Source organism: Aedes albopictus, chromosome 3, assembly GCF_035046485.1.
Source record: "Aedes albopictus strain Foshan chromosome 3, AalbF5, whole genome shotgun sequence".
In the NCBI taxonomy this organism is placed as follows: Eukaryota; Metazoa; Arthropoda; class Insecta; order Diptera; family Culicidae; genus Aedes; species Aedes albopictus.
The window spans coordinates 376,639,749-376,661,392 of NC_085138.1; the positions used below are offsets into that span (position 1 = coordinate 376,639,749).

At 44.9% G+C, this 21,644-nt stretch overlaps 2 protein-coding genes across 3 annotated transcripts in view; both read right to left on the reverse strand.

Moving 5' to 3' along the window:
* The window catches only part of LOC109409873 (GTP-binding protein Di-Ras2), a 539,614-nt gene that overhangs the window by 177,199 nt on the left and 340,771 nt on the right, over positions 1-21,644 (reverse strand). The window lies entirely within an intron of this gene.
* On the reverse strand, positions 7,668-13,911 carry LOC134290941 (uncharacterized). The gene is made up of 4 exons (XM_062858175.1): positions 11,081-13,911; positions 8,518-10,994; positions 8,386-8,463; positions 7,668-7,927 (listed from the first exon to the last, which is right to left on the reverse strand). Exons 1-4 carry the CDS (start codon positions 13,909-13,911, stop codon positions 7,668-7,670), a joined length of 5,646 nt encoding a protein of 1,881 aa, XP_062714159.1.

The window sequence follows — 21,644 nt, forward strand, 5'->3', positions numbered from 1 at the left end:
AGATATGTTTGTCGCCAAATACTTCTCACGACCAATAGTTTGTTGCTTGCTATAGAGCACTGCACATCGCTAAGGTTGCAAAGGAAAAATTTTCTAAGTTTTTGTCATTATGACATTATTCCAGGAGCTCCTTTCTACAGGACTTCCTCGAAGAAATCCTCCATCATTTTTTTAAGGAGCTCCTCTAGCAGCTTTGTAGGGAATTTCTCATGTTGTTCTTTATAGGTTTCCCCATCAGGAGAAGGATAACATTTCCACAGAAATTCCTACTGGACTGGGAATCCCAGAAAAAAAGCTTCTGAAAACATTCCAAAAGGATCTGGAGGAATCTCAAAAGAAACATCCGGAATAATTTCAGAAGGAACTCCTGGAGGAATTTTGAAAGGATATCATAGAGAAATTTCAAAAGAAACTCCGAGAGGAGTTCCTTGAAAAATTCTTAATGGAGTATTCGGAGAAATCTTGAATAAACTCCTGGAAGAGTCTCAGAAGGAGATATTTGTAGATTCTCAGAAGGAACTCCTGGTTCAACTTCTGAAGAAAACACGGAAGATTTTTTTGAAAGAATCCCGGAAGGAATTTCTGAAGAAATCCCAAATGCAACTTTTGGGGAATCCCGGAAGATTATCTGGATGTAACTCCTGGTGAAATCTAAGAACGAAAATCCTGGAGGAATTCCAGAAGGAACAATGGGAGGAATCTGTAAAGGGATTCCTCGCCGAATTCTAAGATAATGGAGGGATGTCGGAAAAAGTTCCTGGAGGAGTTCTGGGAAAAAATCCTGGATAAATTCTAGAAGGAAGTCCTCGAGGAGTTCCAGAAGAATCCAGGAAGAAATTCCTGAAGGAATCCAAAAAAGAACTCCTGGAGCAATCCCAGAAGTAATTCCTGTGAGGACTTTTAAAGAATGCCGGTGGGGTTTCCTGCCAAGATCTCGGAATGAATATCTGAGTGAATTCTTGAAGGGAATGAAGAAGGAGCTCCTGGAGGAATCCCGAAATGAACTTCTTTGGGAAACACAGAAAGAAGTTCTGATGGAATCTCAAAAGAAATACCGGTTAAAATCCCTGAAGAGATGTCCGAAGAAACTGCTGGTGGAAACGAGGAGAAGAAAACCTTGAAAGAATTCTTGAAGGAAACCATGGATAAACTTTTAGAAAAACATGAGAAAACAAACTCCTGGAGAAATCTCAGAAGGGAGAAATATTGGAGGGATCTCTGAAGGAACCTCTGAAGGAATGCAATAAGGAGGAATTTTCAAATAGAATTCCAAAGAAAATTCTTGCAGAAATCCCAGAAGCAAGTCCTGGAAGAATTTAAAAGGGAGAAATTCTCAAAAACGGGAATCCCAAAAGAAACTCCTTTAAGAATTCCATGAACTGCTGTAAGAATTTTAGAAGAAACTCCTGCAGGGTTAAAATATCGTGGAGAATTTTATTCAAATGAAACCATTTTTATATTCTGAAAAGATTTATTAGTGAGCAAACTAATATCTTCGGAAGAGCTCAGGCTAATATGGTATTTAACTATATTGGGGGCATCAATTTCCTGTTCTTCAGCATCAAGCAGAACGATGGGTGGTTTATTGAGTCATTAGCTTTGGTGATAATCTCCAGTGACCATAGGTGCAGTCTTGATGTCGGAGATCTAATCCTGGCAGTCGGTTTTTTTTTTGCAATTGTTGTTTTTTTCATAATGTTCTATAAACAAACAAGTTAGAATTGAAATCAGAGCTAAATTTGATTTTTTTTTTGTTTTTTGTCATGAAATTTGGGGGGGGGGATTGTTTAAGAAGCTACGTCATTTATAGAGGGGGGTATCTGAATTTGTGACGAAATGTTACGAGGGGGGAGGGGGTATTAAAAATCGATTAAAAAAGGCTACGTCATTTATGGACGACCCCTTAGCGATGCCCGCTCATCGCCGCAGCTTGTTTATATCGGAGTATCCTCTTTGTGTTCCTTCGTGAACCATGCGACTCGACGAGAGAACATACACCGCTTGGTAATTGAAACAGAACCAACAGAAGGGAAGAAAAACTGCCGAGTGGTTCACTGATCACTTTTTCGTCCAAACACTGTGGGTTGATTTATTGGCTGTGAGTGTAGTTGACGACAACTTAATCGTACATTATTGGGAGACATCCGTGCGTGGCGTGGTGGGGGGCTGACTGTCTAATTTACGACTTTTCGGGAGACCGGAGCATTTTAAGAACTGATGTGGTTTTATTTCCTCAAGCTGATGATTTATGGTACCGGCAATCTCTCCGTGACTGTGCGTGGTGTTAATGGGATAATAGGTTGATATTTTGTTTTGGATTCACTACATCAATTTGAACCTGCTATTATCAATCAAGATATTTTTTACCTTTCATCATGGAATGGAGATACTTCAACGATTTGTATTTACCTGTAACGAAACAAGTTGAAAAGTAGTTATAAAATCCAAACAATATTTAATCATACTGATCGGGATTGATCACCGTGGAATTTTACTAATTTATGTGGGTTGGCTCTTTTCGGTGACATAACGAGCTTATCCTTCAGGAGAGACGACTGACCCTAATATCTTCCTGAAACATTCCTCGTGATACTTTTCAAGCTCTTTTAATAGTAAACTTTAGAGCATTTCATCCATATTTCTCCTATATTTGACCAGACACTTGAACTCGATTGGTGTATCGCTTGGGGTGCCCGTTTTTCGACAGCCTCAACGAATTGGTAGCGTCGATGTCGATGCATGTTTGACATTGGATCAGTAAAATAACGCAATGACGACGCGACGAGCGGCCGTCATTTGACGATTTGATAAGACTCTTTGGGAGTTTTATCCCGCTTAGATGCCTGTTCGTGCCAAAATGAACTGTTGCTGGATTATGTTTTTCGTGAGTTTGCTTGAGGGAGACAGTTCTAAGCGAGACTATTTGGAACACGTGTGGATACATATTTGACACAGCGTTTTGATTTAACTGACCTTGTTATGGTGATGCTTCTATCAACATAGGCGAATTAATCTTCGAACAACATGCAGAATCAGTGACATTGTCATCTGTACCCAGTGGGACAGTGTTCCGAAATTTCCAAATTAATTGGAATTATGCTTGACCATCATTGGTTTTCGAACAATCATTGGGATATCAAATGGGCCCTATAATAATAGAAAAACCCCATTTTTTATACAATCAAGAATGATATAAGATATGCTTATTATAATACAAGTTTTTTGAAGTTGACAAATACCGCCAGCTAAGAATTATGTGGTGTGCCGGTAGTGCAGTCTGAGCACAGTATTGTCCTTCTCTCTTCAGTCACATTAAGGAGATACAGCTTTGTTCATAAAAATAGAAGTGAAAGCCGTTTTCCATACAAAATGGTCAACTTAGACATGCTGTAACTTTGTTCTTCTATGAGCGATTGAGCTGAAAATTTTACAGCGAACTACAAATATAGTCAATTCTGATATAACAAAATTTGAGAATTTTCGAAGCACGAGGAAAAAAGTCAAACACTATGTGAAAATGTTCAAAATAATAGCAGTGTAAATAAATTGATATGTAGCTTTACCTTGAAGAAGCATGAATTATTTTCGCATGCTATTCGAATAGCTTCCGTCTTGATTACAAGTTAATGCTTAAGGTTAATTTAAAAATGTTTGCTGAATAAAAAAATGAAAACAAACACTGCTATTATTTTGATCAATTTCACATAGTGTTTAACTTTTTTCCACGTGCTTCGAAAATTCTCAAATTTTGCTATAACAATTTTCACCATATTTTTAGTTCGCTGTCAAATTTTCAGCTCAATCGCTCATAGGGAACAACGTTACAGCATGTCAAAGTTGACCATTTTGTATAGGAAACGGCTTTCACTGCTGTTTTTATGAACACAGCTGTACGTACCGAGCGCTTGTTGACCGTTGCGCATCCCTAGACTTTCAGATAAAATTACAAGGTTCAATTCACCCATACATAGTTTTTTGATGAAATGCTTCTGAACTGAGATAGTATCAAGTGAATGTAACTCTTTGCAAATGAATGATCCCATCCCTGGCTATTACTTCGGAATTTCTCAAAACATTGTTTTAGAAAATGTTGTATGCTTCTGAAATTTCTTCAGAAGTATCTTAGTAATCTCTTCGAAAAAAGGTTTGATTCAAAATTTCATCAGATGACTAGTTGAAAAAATAAATATCAATGAATTTCTACAGAAATTCCTCCATGACTTCCTGTAAAAAACTTCCTGGGACTTTTTCAGAAATTTCTCCAGAAAATCTTCCTGGGATTTTTTTAAGAAATATTGCCAGGATTGTCTTCTTAGATTTATTTGAGAATACTTCCAAGGATTTTCTAGAAAATTCATAGTTTTCTAAAATATTTTCTCCAAACTTTTTTAAAGGTAACCCAAGAAATTTATTGAAAAATTCATATATAAAACATTCATTGGTTTTCGTCCAACATTGCTCCATGAATTCCGTTGGGGATCCATTCAGGAGTTCCATTCATGAAGTCTTCCTCAAATTCCTTTTAAACGTGCTTCCAGAACATCTTCCAGATATTGTTTCAGGAAATCTTTTAGAATTTCCTTTGGAAGTTCTTCGAGAGGATTCCCAGAATTTCTCCAAGAATTCCTTTAGTCCTTTACAGATTCTTTCACAAATTCGTATGAGAAATACAGATTTCTTTTAAAAGACAAAATTTTAGGATTCCGCCAAAAATTTCTTCAAGGATATCTTGAAAAAAAAATTCTACAGCTTCCTTCAGAAATTCTTCAAAACTTTCCTTCAGAAATACTTCCAGGGCTTCCTTTAGATATTCCGTCAAGATTTTCTCGAGAAATTCCTGTAAGAATTATATAAGGTAGATTTCTATAGGTTCCTTCTGAAATTCCGCCAGGGATTACTAAATATTTTTTCAAGAGTTTCGTTTAGGAAATCTCTCAGTATTTTTTTGCAGTTATTATCGCGATATTTAACTCGGAGCTTGTTCATCTCGGACCCGACACTTTACTCCTTTTCCAAAGGATGAGCCCACATTTTGTAAGTGTATCGGGAACTGGGAGTGGGATTCGATCCCAGAACCTCGGTGTGGTGGTCAAGTTTAATAACCAACACACCAGGTTCGCTCCACAGTAATTTCTTCTTGGACCCCTTCACAATATGCAACAGAAATTCTTTTACGGGGTCTTTTATTAACCTTCCAGGACGCGCGCCATCGAGCAACCGAAACTGTACCGTGCTCGCGCTGTATTCAAAAAGCAAGGTTTTTTGGTAGTGTTGTACTTTTTACAACAGCGTGCGCGCTGAAGGGTTAATTATTTCAGAAGTTTCTTCAGTAAATCTCTCAGAAACTTATACAGGTATTTCTTCAAGAAGTCCACCAAAAGTAGGCTGCAGCTTATTTTAGAAAAATTGTTGAAACCTGGAATTCGTAAGCTCTTTTAGACTCATATGCAAGGATGGGAACACTCACTTGCAAAGAGTTACACTCATTTGCAGTTTTCTGAGCTCAGAAGCGTGCAATCAAAAATCGATACATGGACGACTTTTGCCTCGTGATTTTGTCTAAAAGTTTGAATAGAGTAGGGGTCGCACACCCATACCGAAGTCGTGACGGAGCTGCGAAGGCAACTCTCCACGAGGTGAATGTAAATTACACTCACCTCGTGGAGAGTGGCTTTCACAGCTCTGTCACGACTTTTGGATTCATGTGCGACCAGGCTTGACAGAAACTCCCTCGCGAGAAAATGAGGAAGCGATTTTGGCGATTTTCTGAGGAGTGAAAATAAAATTCAGAAATCACAACGCAAATCTTCAACAGCAAAGAGTGCGAGCTTGCCGCGCAGCGAGGAGTTCGTCCAACACTCATAATTGCTTGTTGTGTTTCTCACGTCCACTCACACTCAAAAAGCTCTCGCGAGTTCTACTCCCATACAAAGAAAGACTCTCGAGGCGAAAATCGCACTCAAAAACCCGAAATATTCATCGGCTCTTTTTTTGTTCCCCTCTTCCTCGCTCAGTTTTTATTGTCTCTCTGTTTGGGGTTCGTTTGCTCCCTCGCAATGAGGCAAAAGCAAAACACCGCTCTAGAGCATGCTGCAAAACTCTTTTGATTTCGAGGAGGATTATCAAGCTTGGTTTTAAGGCATGTTCTGTTCTGGCAGTTTTGGGTGAAAAGTATACTAAAAATGAATAATTTGACGAATAGTTTATCAGAACAAAGAGAGGCATCTGAAATATCTACAAAAGCCGCTTAAAGATTTGAAATTGGACAAAAAAAATAAATTAAATCTTTAAAAACTCATATTTTGCGTGAGCTAAAGAGCTTACGAATTCATGTTTCAACAACTTTTCAAAAATAAGCAGTCTATTATTCAGGAATTTCTCTAGGAAATAGCATTGCAATTCCCGCAAGAATTCCTTCAGACATTCAGCCAGAAATTCATGCAGGACTTCCTCCAGAAATTCTTGAATTATTACTTCCAGTGGTTCAGACAGGAATTCCTCCTGAAAATCCTGCAAGACTTCAAACAAAGAATCCTTCAGGATTTCCTCATATATATCCCTGGCATTACCTCTATGGACAACTCTTAGAATTTTTTCACGAATTCTTTAAGGAATTTATTTAGAAAATTTTTTTGGATTTTCTACAGGAATTCCTGTAGATATATCTAAATAGTTTTTTTTATATGCGTCAAGGGATCTCTTCAAGTATTTCTACCTCTATTTCTACAGAATTCCTTGTGGGCGTCGTGGCCGTGCAGCTAGAGGCGTCAGTCATTTAGGCGTTTCGTAAACTTTTTTTTCTTAAATACGTACATAGATTTCTCCAGGACTATTTTCAGAGAACTCTCCTAGAATTTTGTTCAATGATTTATCCAGGATTTGTTTTTTTAATAATTTCTCAAAAAACTTTTCTGGGAGTTCCAACATAGGTTTCTCTATGAATTTCTTCAGGCATTTCTCCAGAAAGTTCTTCAGATATTCTTCCTGACATATTGTTTATGCGCGCGGGAAACGGATCAGACTTCGGACACTGAAATAATCACTTCGCGACGTATCTTATTGAAAGTAACTGTACACTTAACTTCTACGGTTTATTGAAGAACGATAGGTGTCGATACAAAGGACGTCTATTTCCCGGCGAATCTGATACAAAACTAAACTTTATTATGCTATGTACACGATCAGCTGACCATAAGAGAATTGGTCTACTCCTAGTATACTCAAATATCTCATTCTCTTATCTCTTATCATTATTCAGTTCGGTTGAAATGGCAATAGTGCAAGCGTGTAACAAACGAGGATCGATAGAGTTAGAAATTGTGGAACATGTTTCATCTTCTCGCATATACTCTCTCGGTTAACCCTCGCGTGACCATGCCGGCCGCCTTGAAATCTTGGAGATTTCAAAAATACTACCTGACCCTACGCTAAACTTATCTACTGCTATCTGTATTGGTTTGTTTTGGAATTCACATTGTTTCTTCATACATTGAACACTGTCGGTCGCCGGGTTGACCGCATTATATACTTCTGCTGCTGCTGGAGCTGGACGTGTTGTTCTGCTACTGCTTCGACATCGATTGGAAACGGCACGACCTTGACCCATACTCGTCGGTAAACATTGAACTGCTGCCGTTGATGCTGTTCGACGTGGATGGGACTGGACTTCATGATGGACGTGGGATGGATTTGCTCTGGACCTGGATGCTGGATCTTTCTCGCTGCTGTGCTTCATCGAGCTTAATTGGGATCTTCTTCGTTGTAGGTTTGTGGATAGTGACTCTTCGGTTGGTAGATGCTCTGTACGCGTGGATGCTGACGCGGTACGTTGAACCTTTGGATGGTTTGTGTACTCGGTTGCTCTCCGTGGTGGTGGTTCGTCTTCGATGATGACAAGACGGGGCCCCTGTGGCCACCGTCGGCGGTGCTATGAATCAAATGAACGGGTGCTTTTTTAAACTGAATTACTGAACAAAACAATGACTTGCCTGGAACGGAGGCCAGTTGGTCTCCGCGGCGCCGCCAGGCGCTGATGATACCCCTACACGTCACGATGGTGATTGTCGGTACTTGCTAGCGAGTTGCTCATGCGCTAACGGAACATCAAAATGCCGAGACCGTTGTACGAGTTGGCCATACTCGTTGACGACCTCTTCGTTGGTTCCTGGAGGATGAATAGCGCTCTTCTATATCCGCTGCGGGCTCGCGTACTTGTACCTCAAATAACCAAGCGTGGAATAGTGTTTAGCAGGGTTTCTGATAGTGCAGTCTAGGACTGCCACAGTAACTGACTTCACGGACAAATTTGGACAATGCTGAACCTAGTTCAGACCGACTGCTACATGCACCGTTCATGCAAACCACCACCAGAACAAAACAGATTACCTCGATAATTGGAGAGACCGGATTGAATAGTGACTGACTTCCATCGTTTCTTGGACTGGAAACGAGGACGGAATGTGGCTACGAATGAAAAATGAGCCGATTAACCTTTTGAAATTCGATAAAATACTTAACTTAACTGGTCTGCGGAGGCCTTTCGACCTCCGCCGGTGGAGGAGTCCTGGTTCTCCCCTGCTGACGATTGGAAATTGTCGCTGATTGGAAGGATGCAGACCTTCGAGATTGCTCGTTTGTAGCTGCCATCCTTCGTTCGAACAGTCACTACCCGAATATTTCCGTCTGCTCCAGTGTGTACCTCGGTTATTCGACCCAGAAGCCAACTCAACGGTGGCTGATTCTCGTCCTTCAACACCACCATCGTTCCGACCTTCACGTTGTCTCGCTTCTTGGTCCACTTCGTGCGGTTATGCAGGTTGGATAAATATTGAGTGGACCATTTCCTCCACAAGAGTTGCACAAAATGCTGCACGGTTTGCCATGCAGACAATCGGTTTTCCGGTAAGCCATCAAGGTTCGGCTCCGGAATCGCTGCCAACGGACGTTGGATGAGGAAATGACCCGGTGTTAGAGCCTCGTAGTCACTGGGGTCGTTGCTAACCGGAGTGAGCGGGCGAGAGTTTAGAACTGCCTCAATCTGCGTGAGCAGTGTCTGGAACTCGTCGTACTGCAGGGTTCTTGCCCCGATGGTTCGTTTCAACAGTGTTTTGAAGGACTTCACTGCGCTCTCCCACAATCCTCCGAAGTTTGGGGAGCGGGCGGGGATGAAACGAAACTCTATATTGTCGTTCGCTGTTTCTCTGACCACGGTGTTCTGGAACTGCTGGTCGATGAAGAGCTTCTTCAGTTCTGTCAACTCTCGATTGGCCCCGATGAAATTTCTGCCGTTGTCACACATGATGAGAGACGGTCTTCCGCGTCGTGACGTGAAACGTCTGAGGGAAGCTAGGAATGCCTGAGACGTTTGATCAGCTACCAATTCCAGGTGGGCTGCCTTCGTTACCAGGCAGACGAAAACGACGACAAAGCATTTCACGGGACGGGCAGAACGCTGAGGATATTTCATTTGGAATGGTCCACACAGATCAATGCCGACGCGTTGGAAGGGACTACAAGGTGTAACCCTCTCTGACGGAAGATCCGCCATCAGTTGCTCGTGAATCTTCGGTTTGACACGGAAGCAGCGAACACAGTCGTGGATAACCTTTCGAGCTACATTGCGAGCATTTGTCGGCCAGTATTTTCCACGAACAGACGACACTAGTAGTTGTTGGCCCGCGTGGAACAGATTCTGATGGTATTCAGCCATGACGAGCGTGGTGAACGGATGACGATGATCAATGACATATGGGTGTTTTCGGCCTGCAGGAACCTTGGCGTTCCGCAACCGGCCGCCGACGCAAATAATGCCATCTACCATCTTGGGATTCAGTGAAGCGATACGGGAGGAACCTTGAACCGTACGACCACGTGACAATTCGGCGTATTCTTGCGGAAAGGATTCGTTCTGGGCGAGGCAAACTAGCAAACGAAGCGCTGCGTCACGTTCGGCGAGCGTAAGATGAGCTTGCTTGCGACGCTCCCGATTTGTGGCTCTCGCATTGAAGCAGAACCGTTGCAGGAAGGCTACCAGCGTCACAAGATCTGTTAGTGATGACCGACGACTGAAGATTTCGCTAGGCTCCGCGCTGGGCAACAGTGCCGAAATAGCTCCCTTTTCCTCCAGAATCGACGGCTGAAGTTGACTTGTGTCCGGTTCAGAATTTGGCCAGTTTGCTCGGTCTTGGAGTAGCCAGTGAGGTCCATGCCACCAGAGGGACTCGTACTGTAGCTGTGGGGGTGCCATGCCCCGAGAAATGATGTCTGCTGGGTTCTCTGTTCCGGGAACGTGATTCCAGGTCCCGGCCTTGGTGACGTGCTGGATCTCCGATACACGGTTGCTGACGAATTCTTTCCATCTGGAGGGAACTGACGCCAGCCAGTATTTCACAATCGTCGAATCTGTCCAGAAATGCGATTCCACGGTCATGTGGATGCTGTCGATAACCTTCTCGTAGAGATGTGCGAGTAACAGTGCCGAGGAAAGCTCGAGTCGTGGAGTGGAGAGTGACTTCTTCTTCTTCTTGAGATTCTCTAGTGGAGCAACTCGAGATTTCGCTGTAAGCAACCGTACGTCTACGGTACCATCATTTGCAACGGTTCGGATATAAATGCACGCGCCGTATGCCTTTCGTGAAGCATCACAGAACCCATGTAGTTCGACGGATTCCAGTGACTTTGTGACTCCAATCCAACGTGGAACCGTGATTCCGTCCAAGCCGATCATGTTTCTGCGGTACTCTAGCCATCTTTCCTTCAACTCTTCGCTTAATGGAGTGTCCCAGCTGCATTCACGCTCCCAGAGCTCCTGTACGAACAGCTTTGCTTGAACGATGACTGGACCGATCAATCCCAACGGATCGAACAAACGGGAGATATCCGACAAAACTGTCCGCTTGGTTACAGCATCTGACTCGTTCCACTTCGGAGTGCTGAAGCATCTGTTCGTGGTTCCCACTGTAGCCCTAGCGTTTTCACAGTGGAAACGCTTGAATCTAGCGTGAGAATTGTTCGATCATCGCGAAGATGCTCCGGAACGTGGCGTAATATTTCCTCGCTGTTGGAATTCCACTTCCTTAACGTAAAACCACCAGACTGCATCAAATCCACCATTTCTTCGACAAACTGCTTTCCTTCATCTATCTCGTCGACTCCTGACAGCATGTCATCGACGTAGAAGTCTTCCTTCAGAACGGCTGCTGCCATGGGATGGGATTCCTTTTCCTCTTCTGCTAATTGCACCAGACACCTAGTAGCGAGATATGGTGCGGACGCTGTTCCATACGTCACTGTCGCCAACTCGAACGTTCGAATTTCTTGGTCGGTGTTGCCCTTCCACACGATCCTCTGCAGTTTTCGATCAGGACCAGAAACAGTTATCATGCGATACATTTTCGCCACATCCGCAACGACAGCATAACGATGAAGACGGAATCGGAGATTTATGTTGATTAGCTCATCTTGCACTACGGGACCGACCATCAATGCCTCGTTGAGCGACACTCCTGTTGAGGTCTTGCACGAAGCGTCAAACACAACTCGTAGTTTGGTTGTTGTGCTCTCTGGCTTCAGGACAGCATGATGAGGCATGTAGTATGCAACTCCTTCACAGTCCTCAGAAACCTCCACCATGTGACCCATATCCAGGTATTCTTGGATGAAGTCGGGGTATTGTGTTCGCAATTCGGGGTTCACCGACAATCGCCGCTCCAAGCTGTTCAGTCGTCGAATGGCAATGGATCTTGATTCGCCTAGCCTCTCAACGAGATAATCCTTCTTCGGTAGTGTAACGATGAATCGCCCAGTTTCGTGGCGCACTGTCGTCTTCGCAAAAATCTCCTCGCAAGCATATTCTTCCACGGAATGATTGCTGACCGTACGACAGGTTTCAATCTCCCAGAATTTAGTTAGCTGGTCTTGCAACTCCGTTGTAGAACAAACGTTGACTACGGAACGTGGTTCGCTGATTGGGATATGCGGAACTCGACCAGAAACGATCCAGCCGAAAACAGTGTTCTGCAGTGTAGGTCCACTCTCCGTCGCTTTCAGCCGTCCATCGGCCAACAAGTCCAGGTAGTACTCCGCCCCGATTATCACATCCACCGGCCCAGATTCGTAGAAGTCTGGATCCGCCATGAACGTCGACTCAGGAAGGTTCCATTCCGATGGGTTGAAACTGGAGGTCGGCAGCGAAACAGTCAGCTTCGGCAAGACGAAAAACTGCATCTCTTCTTCGAACGGAGAAATCATTCGCGACCTTGGAGAAACTTCTGCGCTCACTCGCTTGGTAGACACACTCTGTGCAGACCCAATGCCTTGCACTGATAAGAATGTGGGGGAGACTCGGAACTTGAGCTTGTTCAAGAACTCCTTAGTCATGAGACAATGTTGGGAGCAAGAATCCAACAAAGCTCGAGCGAGCATAATGTTTCCAAAACGGTCTTTGACTCGTACGAGTGCCGTTGACAAAAGAATATTGTGGGTAGGTGTCTTGGGTAGTGCAACGTAGTTGTGGCTTGTGTTTGCTTGACTTGTGCTTGGCTGTGGTCTATTAATTTGTGAGTTGGCAGTGTGTGTGGGTGCATTGTTTGACTGAGTGTGTGCTTGTTGGTTCGGTTGCTGTGGGTTTGATTGTGGTTGACGTTGTTGTGGGCTGGCTTCTTGATTTCTCGTCTGCGCGGGTGGAACGGAGGATCTTACCGGGGTGAAGTGCAGCATGGTGTGGTGTTTCTGCCGGCAGTGGTGACAGACACCTTTATCGCACGTCCTAGAGAAATGACCAGGTTGCAGGCAGTTCCGACACAGCTTGCTCTTCATCACCGCTTCGTTGCGCTCCGTGACCTTCATTTTCTGGAACTTGGTACAGTGAAATGGAGAATGCCAAGACTCGCCACAAAATGGACATTTGTTGGACATCTTCACCACAGCGTGGCACACAGCAATCTTCGACTGGCGTTGATCGGAACTGGTAGACTTCGACGGAGCTATTGACTGCAGGACGGAACACTGATTGCGAAGGAAAGTTACCAAATCCTGGTATTTCGGCACGTTTTTGGAATTATGGTGCGCTTCCCATAAACGCAACGTCGCTGTATCCATCCGGGCACAAAGCATGTAGGCGAGAATAGTACTCCACTGGGCTGTTTGCTCGCCTACCTTGTCCAACATCTGCAAGTTCTTTTCGAACTCGCTGACGAGGTGATTCAGTCCGTCGTACGACTCCTTCTTGAGTGGCTCCAGTGAAAACAGCGCATCCAAATACGCTTTAACGATCAGCTTCTTGTTTTCATAGCGTTCTTGGAGAACCTTCCACGCAACCTCATAGTTGGCAGCCGAGAGTTCGATGGTGTTGATTTCCTTCAGAGCATCTCCCGTAAGCGACGTCCTCAGGTAGGTAAATTTATCCATCGGATTCAACTGCCCGTTTTGATGGATTAGGCTGCGGAAAGTATCACGGAACATCACCCACTCTCCTAGTTTTCCACTAAACACAGGTAAGCTTATTTCCGGCAACTTCACCTTGGAATGAGTAGTGGCTTGCTCAGCAGGGGTTCCACTGCTGCGCTGGGGTGGATCCTTTGGTGGAAGCAGTTTCAACAGGGCAACTTTCAACTTGCAGTAGCGGTTTTCGAAGTTTTCGGCGGCAAGAAAATTCTGTTGTTCACGGTTAGTTGCATCCTTCTCAGCAGGATCGATGTCGTCTCCATCGTCCCCTTCATCCTCCATCAGCAACTCAATCTTCTCACGTAGCACGAAAAACTCCACATACACTTCTTCTAGGCCATTAAGTCGCACTTCTACTTCACACTCGTCACGATCCTTGTCAAATGCTATCACAAACTTCTCCACGATAGCCACCTTTTGCTGAAGCAAGCGTTCACGCTTCAACAATGTTCGCAAATCACTGGCCATCACTGCACTGGTCAAATCTAATCTAATTTAATCACGCACTGATCACCAATCACCGGTTTAATCTCACTGTGACAGATCTACTCGACGTTCCACGATCGCGAATCAAACAGACAGATTTAGGACTGTGCAACCCAATAACAGCAGCGAGGGGGGATCAACCACAGAGAACAACAACCAACAGACCCAAGCGGAACTTCGAGACCAACAGGAAAGCGGACACAACTCATGCACCTTGCCAAAGAAAAGACTCACATGCATTTACAAATTTTATTTTCAGCCTTGTCTCGTTTGGCCACATGCAACAAGCCAGCGTCACAATGCACATACAATAACTTCACCGTATTCAATTTGGAGCTCCGTTGAATCTACGATGGCGCCGACCTCCGTTGCTCCGCTGCTATTCAGGTTCTTCCTCGATGGCGCTCGGTCTGGGGATCCTTTGTTGCCCTTGATGGCGCTCGAACTGCTCCAGCGATGGCGATTGACCGCGTCCAAAATGGCACTATCTTCACGGCCGGCCTTTCTTCACGGGCGGTAGGCCACTTTCTTCCTCACAAACGGCAGTTTCACGAAATTTCGTAGCCTTCCGTGGCCGTTACTGTCCACTGCACAGTTCAATGTTTCTCGCAAGTCTATTGCAACTGCACTGTCGTGCTCCACAGGAGTGCATTCACAGTTCACACACTTTTACTAAAGTTCACGGGTCCCGTGTCCGAAAACCAATCCTGGCCGTCCTCGATCCGGCTCGAAAGACCAAAATGTTTATGCGCGCGGGAAACGGATCAGACTTCGGACACTGAAATAATCACTTCGCGACGTATCTTATTGAAAGTAACTGTACACTTAACTTCTACGGTTTATTGAAGAACGATAGGTGTCGATACAAAGGACGTCTATTTCCCGGCGAATCTGATACAAAACTAAACTTTTTTATGCTATGTACACGATCAGCTGACCATGAGAGAATTGGTCTACTCCTAGTATACTCAAATATCTCATTCTCTTATCTCTTATCATTATTCAGTTCGGTTGAAATGGCAATAGTGCAAGCGTGTAACAAACGAGGATCGATAGAGTTAGAAATTGTGGAACATGTTTCATCTTCTCGCATATACTCTCTCGGTTAACCCTCGCGTGACCACATATCTTCACGAATTTCCCAGATTTTGCTTCATATATTCCTCAAAGGATTTTTGTAAGAGTTCCACAGGTGCTCTACTAGAAATTTATTCAACGATTATTTTAGGAATCTCTCCTCGGATTCCTTCTGGATACCCTAAAAAATATAGAGTCTCTTATATATGGAAGAGGTTTTTCAGAAATTGCTTCAGGGGATTACTTCAAAAATTCGGCCATGATTTTTTTTATGAATTTCTCTAATAATATCTTTACAATACTACAGAGATTTCATCTGAAATTCTTACAAGGGCTTCTCCAATAATGCCTTGTGATATTTCTCCTGGGATTTTTTTTTTCAAAGTTCTTTCAGAAATTGCACGAAAAATACCTGGCAGAATTCTTGAAAGAAATCCTGAAGATTGCCCAAGAAGAACTTCCTGGAGCATTGTCTGGAGCAATTCCTTAAAGCTCCTGTTGATACCTTTAGAGATTCCTAGAAAAAAATCTTGAATTTTTTAAGCAAGAATTGCAAGACAAAACATGCTATGCCATCCCTGCCTGTAGCAATGTCTGAAAACATCTCTGGAGGAATTCTTGGATGAATGCCTGGAGGAATACCTGAGGAAATACTTGAAGAACTCTGGAAGTAGTTTCAAGAAAAAAATACTTAAACAACTTCTATAGGGATTCCTGGAGAAATTCATTGTGGAATTTCTGTAAAAAAAAATAATATAACTGCAGACAAAGGTACTGGTGGAATTCTTGAGGAAATCGCTCAATAAAAGGTACCCCTGGAAGGTTTTCTGCAGGAATCCATGGAAGAACTCCTGGGGGATGCCTATGGGGGAGTTCTTAGAGGAATTTGTTATACAAGTTCTGAAAAGGACAGCAAAGCAAAGATAACCGTACACATCGTAGTTGCTACTCCGTGATTGACCAGAACATTTGAAATTGCACAGAGGACCAATGAATGGTGCTTGGGAATAGGTACGCGCTCTCAATGTACACAAAGGGAAGGAATGTTAGTTCGACAACCGTTGTTACTAGAAACCGTGGAATCCACAGCATCCCCAAAGTTGCCTCGGGAAGGAGTATTTGTTAGTAGGCTAGGGCAAGGTGTGGATCTTGGAGCCACCTTTGGTAGGTGATATGATCCACTAGTTAAATAAAGATACACGTCGCAGTCTTCATCGCGATTATGATTTATTTGGTCGCGATGACCACCCCACACAATAGTAAGGGTAAAGAACCATAAGTCAAAGGTCGTTTAATATTAACTTACCTTACCTTACCGATCAGGCTAAGGCCGGGGTGGCCTCTGCTGTACATAGTAGCCGACTCCATTCCACTCGGTCCATGGCTGTTTGTCTCCAGTTCCGCATTCTGCGTAGGGTCCGCAGATTGTCCTCTACTTGGTCGACCCACCTAGCTCGCTGCGCTTTACGTCTTCTTGTACCGGTCGGATGACTCTCGAGTACCATTTTAGTTGGGTTGCTATCCGACATGATGACGTGACCCGCCCACCGTAGCCACCCGATTTTCGTGGTATGGACGATGGTTGGTAATCTCTGCAGCTGATGCAGCTCGTGGTCCAAGTCCCGTCTTCCATCTGCACTCCGCCGTAGATGGTACGCAACACTTTCCATTCGAAAACTCCAAGGGCGCGTTGGTTCTCTGCACGTAGGGTCCATGTTTCGTGCCCATAGAGGACGACCGGTCTAATCAGCGTTTTGTAGATAGTTAACTTCGTGTTACGGCGAATTTTATTCGATCATAGAGTTCTGCGGAGTCCAAAATAAGCACGATTTCCTGCCACAATGCGCCTCTGAATTTATCTGCTGGTGTCGTTGTCGGCGATCACCAGTGAGCCCAAGTACACGAATTCTTCAATCGCCTCGATTTCATCACCGTCGATATAAATTCGGGGTGGCGGACGTGCTGATTCCTCCCTGGAGCCTCGTGTTTATCCCCGCTCTCCTTATTACACCCTCTAAAGCAATGTTGAACAGCAAGCACGAAAGACCATCCATCACCTTGCCGTAACCCTCTGCGAGATTCGAAGGGACTCGAGAGTGTCCCTGATACTCGAACAACGCACATCACTCGATCCATCGTCGCCTTGATCAATCGTATCAGTTTATCCGGGAATCCGTATTCGTGCATAATCTGCCATAGCTGTTCTCGATCGATTGTATCATACGCCGATTTGAAATTGATGAACAAGTGATGTGTGGGCACGTTGTATTCGCGGCATTTCTGCAACACCTGGCGGATGGCGAACATCTGGTCCGTTCACCCATAAATCCAGCCTGATATTGCCCCACGAACTCTCTTGCAATCGGTGATAGACGGCGGCATAAAATTTGAGAGAGTATCTTGTGGGCAGCGCTCAGTAGTGTGATCGCGCGGTAGTTCCCGCAATCCAACTTGTCGCTCTTGTTGTAGATGAGACACTTGGTAATCTTGGTAATGACCCAGTGTAGTTGCCTCACCAGTGCTTCTCCACCGTATTTTAGAAGCTCTCTTGGTAGTTGATCTGCTCCAGTGGCTTTGTTGTTTTTCAACCGACCAACCTCCTCCTCAATCTCTTGGAGGTCAGGGGCCGGAAGTCTTTCGTCCTGTGCACATTCTCCTAGATCTGTTACCACGCCACCTTCGGTACTTGCAACGTCGCCATTGAGGTGCTCATCGTAATGCTGCCGCCATCTCTCGACCACCTCACGCTTGCTCGTGAGAATATTCCCGTGATTATTTCGGCACATATCGGCTTGTGGCACAAAGCCTCTGCGCGAGCAGTTCTGCTTCTCGTAGAACTTTTGTGTGTCCTTAGCGCGGTACAGCTTTTCCATCGCTTAGTGATCTCGTTCTTCCTGCTGGCGCTTCTTCATCCGGAAGACTGAGTTCTGCCTGTTCCGCGCCTGTCTGTAACGTGCCTCATTCGCTCTCGTACGATGTTGCAGCATTCTCGCCCATGCTGCATTCTTCTCGTTTTTCAACTGTTCACATTCGCCGTCGTACCAGTCGTTTCTGTGATTCGGAGTCGCGAAGCCTAGTGCTGTAGCCGAGGTACTACCTATGGTGGATCGGATGTCCCTTCAGCCATCTTCAAGTGTAGCTGCGCCAAGCTGCTCTTCCAGAGGTAGGGCCACAGCTAACTGCTGCGCGTAGTCTTGAGCCACTTCTACGTTACGAAGTTGCTCGACGTTGAGCCGCGGCGTTCGACTTCGACGCGTGGTGATAGCTGTCGAAATTTTTGAGCGCATGTATACAGTAACTAAGACACAGTTCTCCTTAATCGAGTGGGTGATTTTACACAGCCATTTTTCATTTGGGTCATAATGTGACCCTTCGGTCCCGAAGGGTTAGAGCCCCTCTTTAATATTTTTGCGACACACCATAATGAAACCAGAAGATAAAAATATCAGTTATTAACAAATTCATAACATCAATTCACACTTGCTCGCGTGCATCTTTCTCTGAGCCATCATTTATGCCACCCACAATATGAACATTTTTCGAAGTCCGTTCACCATAGCACAACCGTTCGTTGTGAAAGCTGATGCAGCAAAATGGCACCGAAATGTCTGTCTGCACAGCATCGCCCCCACCCGAAGGGGCATCAATCATTTACTCTATACCGACACCGGCTCCGGAATGACCAACCAACCGGCGGTCACTGGACTGATAAAGCGATAAACTTGTGAACCACTTTCTGCAACCTACACCTCTGAAGGTAATGTGTTTGTGCGCCATTGTTAATGCATTATTCAGCTGCACCAGTTGGACCCCCCCCCCCCCTTCCGAAATCATCATCATAGTGGTCAAAAGTTCGGATGTTTACGCCCACATATTGTTGTTACCCGATGGCTGGTTTGGTTGGTACAGTTTTCAGATGAAGCGTAGGATGGACAACCTAATGGACGACGATTTGCTGGGAGACCACCATGGATCTTTGCTTAAATGCATAATGCACTAAAACAACAATGAAGGGGTCGACCAATGTAAACTGAAGGTTCTTCTATGACTTCGAGGTGTATTTGTATTCAGACATGAAAACCCCCACCCATATCGCTGGTAAAACTCACATGTATGTCTAGAGTTTTATTATAAGCATAATTTTCCTTCACTAGAACTTTCCCGCTCAAAGCTCCCCTGAATCGCCCATAAAAAACTCTTGAAGCGTCCCTGAAAATCCTATAGGAATGTAGGAATATCTTTGAAAGGCTCATGAAATTTCCTGAAACAAAAGAGTGGAGCGCACCTGGTTGGATGGTTAGAACACGTGACTATCACGCCGAGGACCTGGGATCGAATCCCACTCCCGACAAACTCACAAAATATGAGATCTTCCTTCGGAAGGGAAGTAAAGCGTGGGTCCCGAGATGAACTAGCCTAGGGCTAAAAATCTCGTTAAAACAGATAAAAAAAAATCCTGAAACAACCCTCTGAAACGTCTCAGTAGGCCCTGGGTACCTACTTTTTTAGCTCTCTGAGAACTTCCTAGGAACACTCGTGGCTCCATCTCGCGTATTAAGTCTCCTCATGAAAACCCTGATGTGATGTGTAAAAAACTTCCTCTTTCCCTGCCCTTTTTTGAACCCCAAGCACAGGGCATAAAAAGCGGTTCCAGTGTAGTAAAATGCTTGTGAAACCTCCACAATCATCATAACGTAATTAAATGTAATGAATGAAGAGGGCCGTATCAACCGCATGGATAAATAGATGTTCTACAACAGCTGTTATTCTCGCAGAATCATCAACGTCACTCAGACAGACAGTTTCATCATCTGCTAAGTGCAGTAGTGCAGGCAGGCAGATGCAGACTCCGCCTGTTGCAAACCGGCGATCCTGAACAGAGCGCAGCATACCCATCTCGGAGGGTAACTCGGTAGATGGGAAAATCTTCGCTATGTTCTACCCACCCAGTGCATTCCCATTGCACCAACAGCGCACAGCGTGTCTGGTTTTCACTCGAACGGAAAATCTTCGTCAGAATTGGACTTGATGGACCTACGAGGAGGACGACGACGACGATGACGGTACGGTACTGAAATAGAATCAACTTATTACTAACCGCAAGTGCTCTGCTTTGCAAATAGTAACCTCCTCCCTCTCTCATTGCATGCAACCATTCATCTGGTTTGCTCGATGCGGTCCATGACTCGGAAGAATTCCGTAGCGGGTCTGCGTTATTGTTTGCACTCATTTTTCAAATTAGGACAGCATCATTGAAATTCCGACAATTGTTGACTTCATGGCTTCCAGGTAATATATTGTTATTATTACAGTTCATTCATTCAAGTAATCAAATCAAAATGAGTTAATAGTTTCCTTGACACGGTAAAGGCTGGGTATGCTACGCAATTCAGATCCCATCGTGATCTACTCCGGGGGTGGAAGTTTAGGTAAAATATTATCTCCTGGGCGCCCATTAAAAACACCACCCCCGGCGAAGACTGGCGCCCGAGCCTAGCTATTTAGCACTGTAGTTGGAGGAAATGCCAATGCAGAACCCGTAGCTTCCGGGAAGGTAAGCCCAGCTCCCTGGGTTAGTGGGTTGGTGTCAGGCCCTGCGAGCCAGCCGTAAAAAAGACTAGCACCGGAAAATCAACAAGAGAAGAATGCGAACCGATACCAATGGCGACGACCACAGCGAACAAAAAGGCCTTGCGATTGGAAACTCGGTATGTGGAACTGTCGATCTCTCAACTTCATTGGGAGCACCCGCATACTCGCCGATCTACTGAAGTACCGCGGTTTCGGCATCATAGCGCTACAGGAGGAGTGTTGGACAGGATCTATGGTGCAAACGTTTAGAGGTAATCATACCATCTACCAGAGCTGCGGCAACACACGCGAGCTGGGAACAGCTTTCATCGTGATGGGTGACATGCAGAGGCACGTGATCCGATCAACGAAAGAATGTGCAGGTTGAGGATCAAGGGCCGATTCTTCAACTTCAGCATGATAAACGTGCGCAGCCCACACTCCGGAAGCACTGATGATGATAAGGACGCCTTTTACGCGCAGCTCGAACGCGAGTACGACCGCTGCCCAAGCCACGGCGTCAAGATCATCATAGGAGATTTAAACGCTTAGGTAGGCCAGGAGGAGAAATTCAGACCGACGATTGAAAAGTGCAGCGCCCACCAGCAGACGAACGAAATCGGCCTACAACTCATTGATTTCGCCGCCTCCAAAAACGTGGCCATACGTAGCACCTGTTTCCAAAACAGCCTCCCTTATCGTTACACCAGGAGATCACAGCAGACAGAATCTCAAATCGACCACGTTCTGATTGATGAACGGCACTTCTCTGACATTATCCGACTTCAGGACCTATCGTGGCGCCAACTTCGACTACAACCACTACCTAGTGATGGTAAAACTGCGCTCAAAACTTTCCGTCATCAACAATGTACAGTACCGACGACCACCACGGTCGCCTTAGCATACGCGCAGAATCTCGAGGCCGCGTTGCCAGACGAGGGCGAGCTCGATGAGGCCCCTCTACAGGGTTGCTGGAGTACAGTAGCAGCAGCAGCCACCAACGACGCAGCGGAGAATGCCATCAGGTACGTGGAACGAAATCGACGGAACGAATGATTCGACGA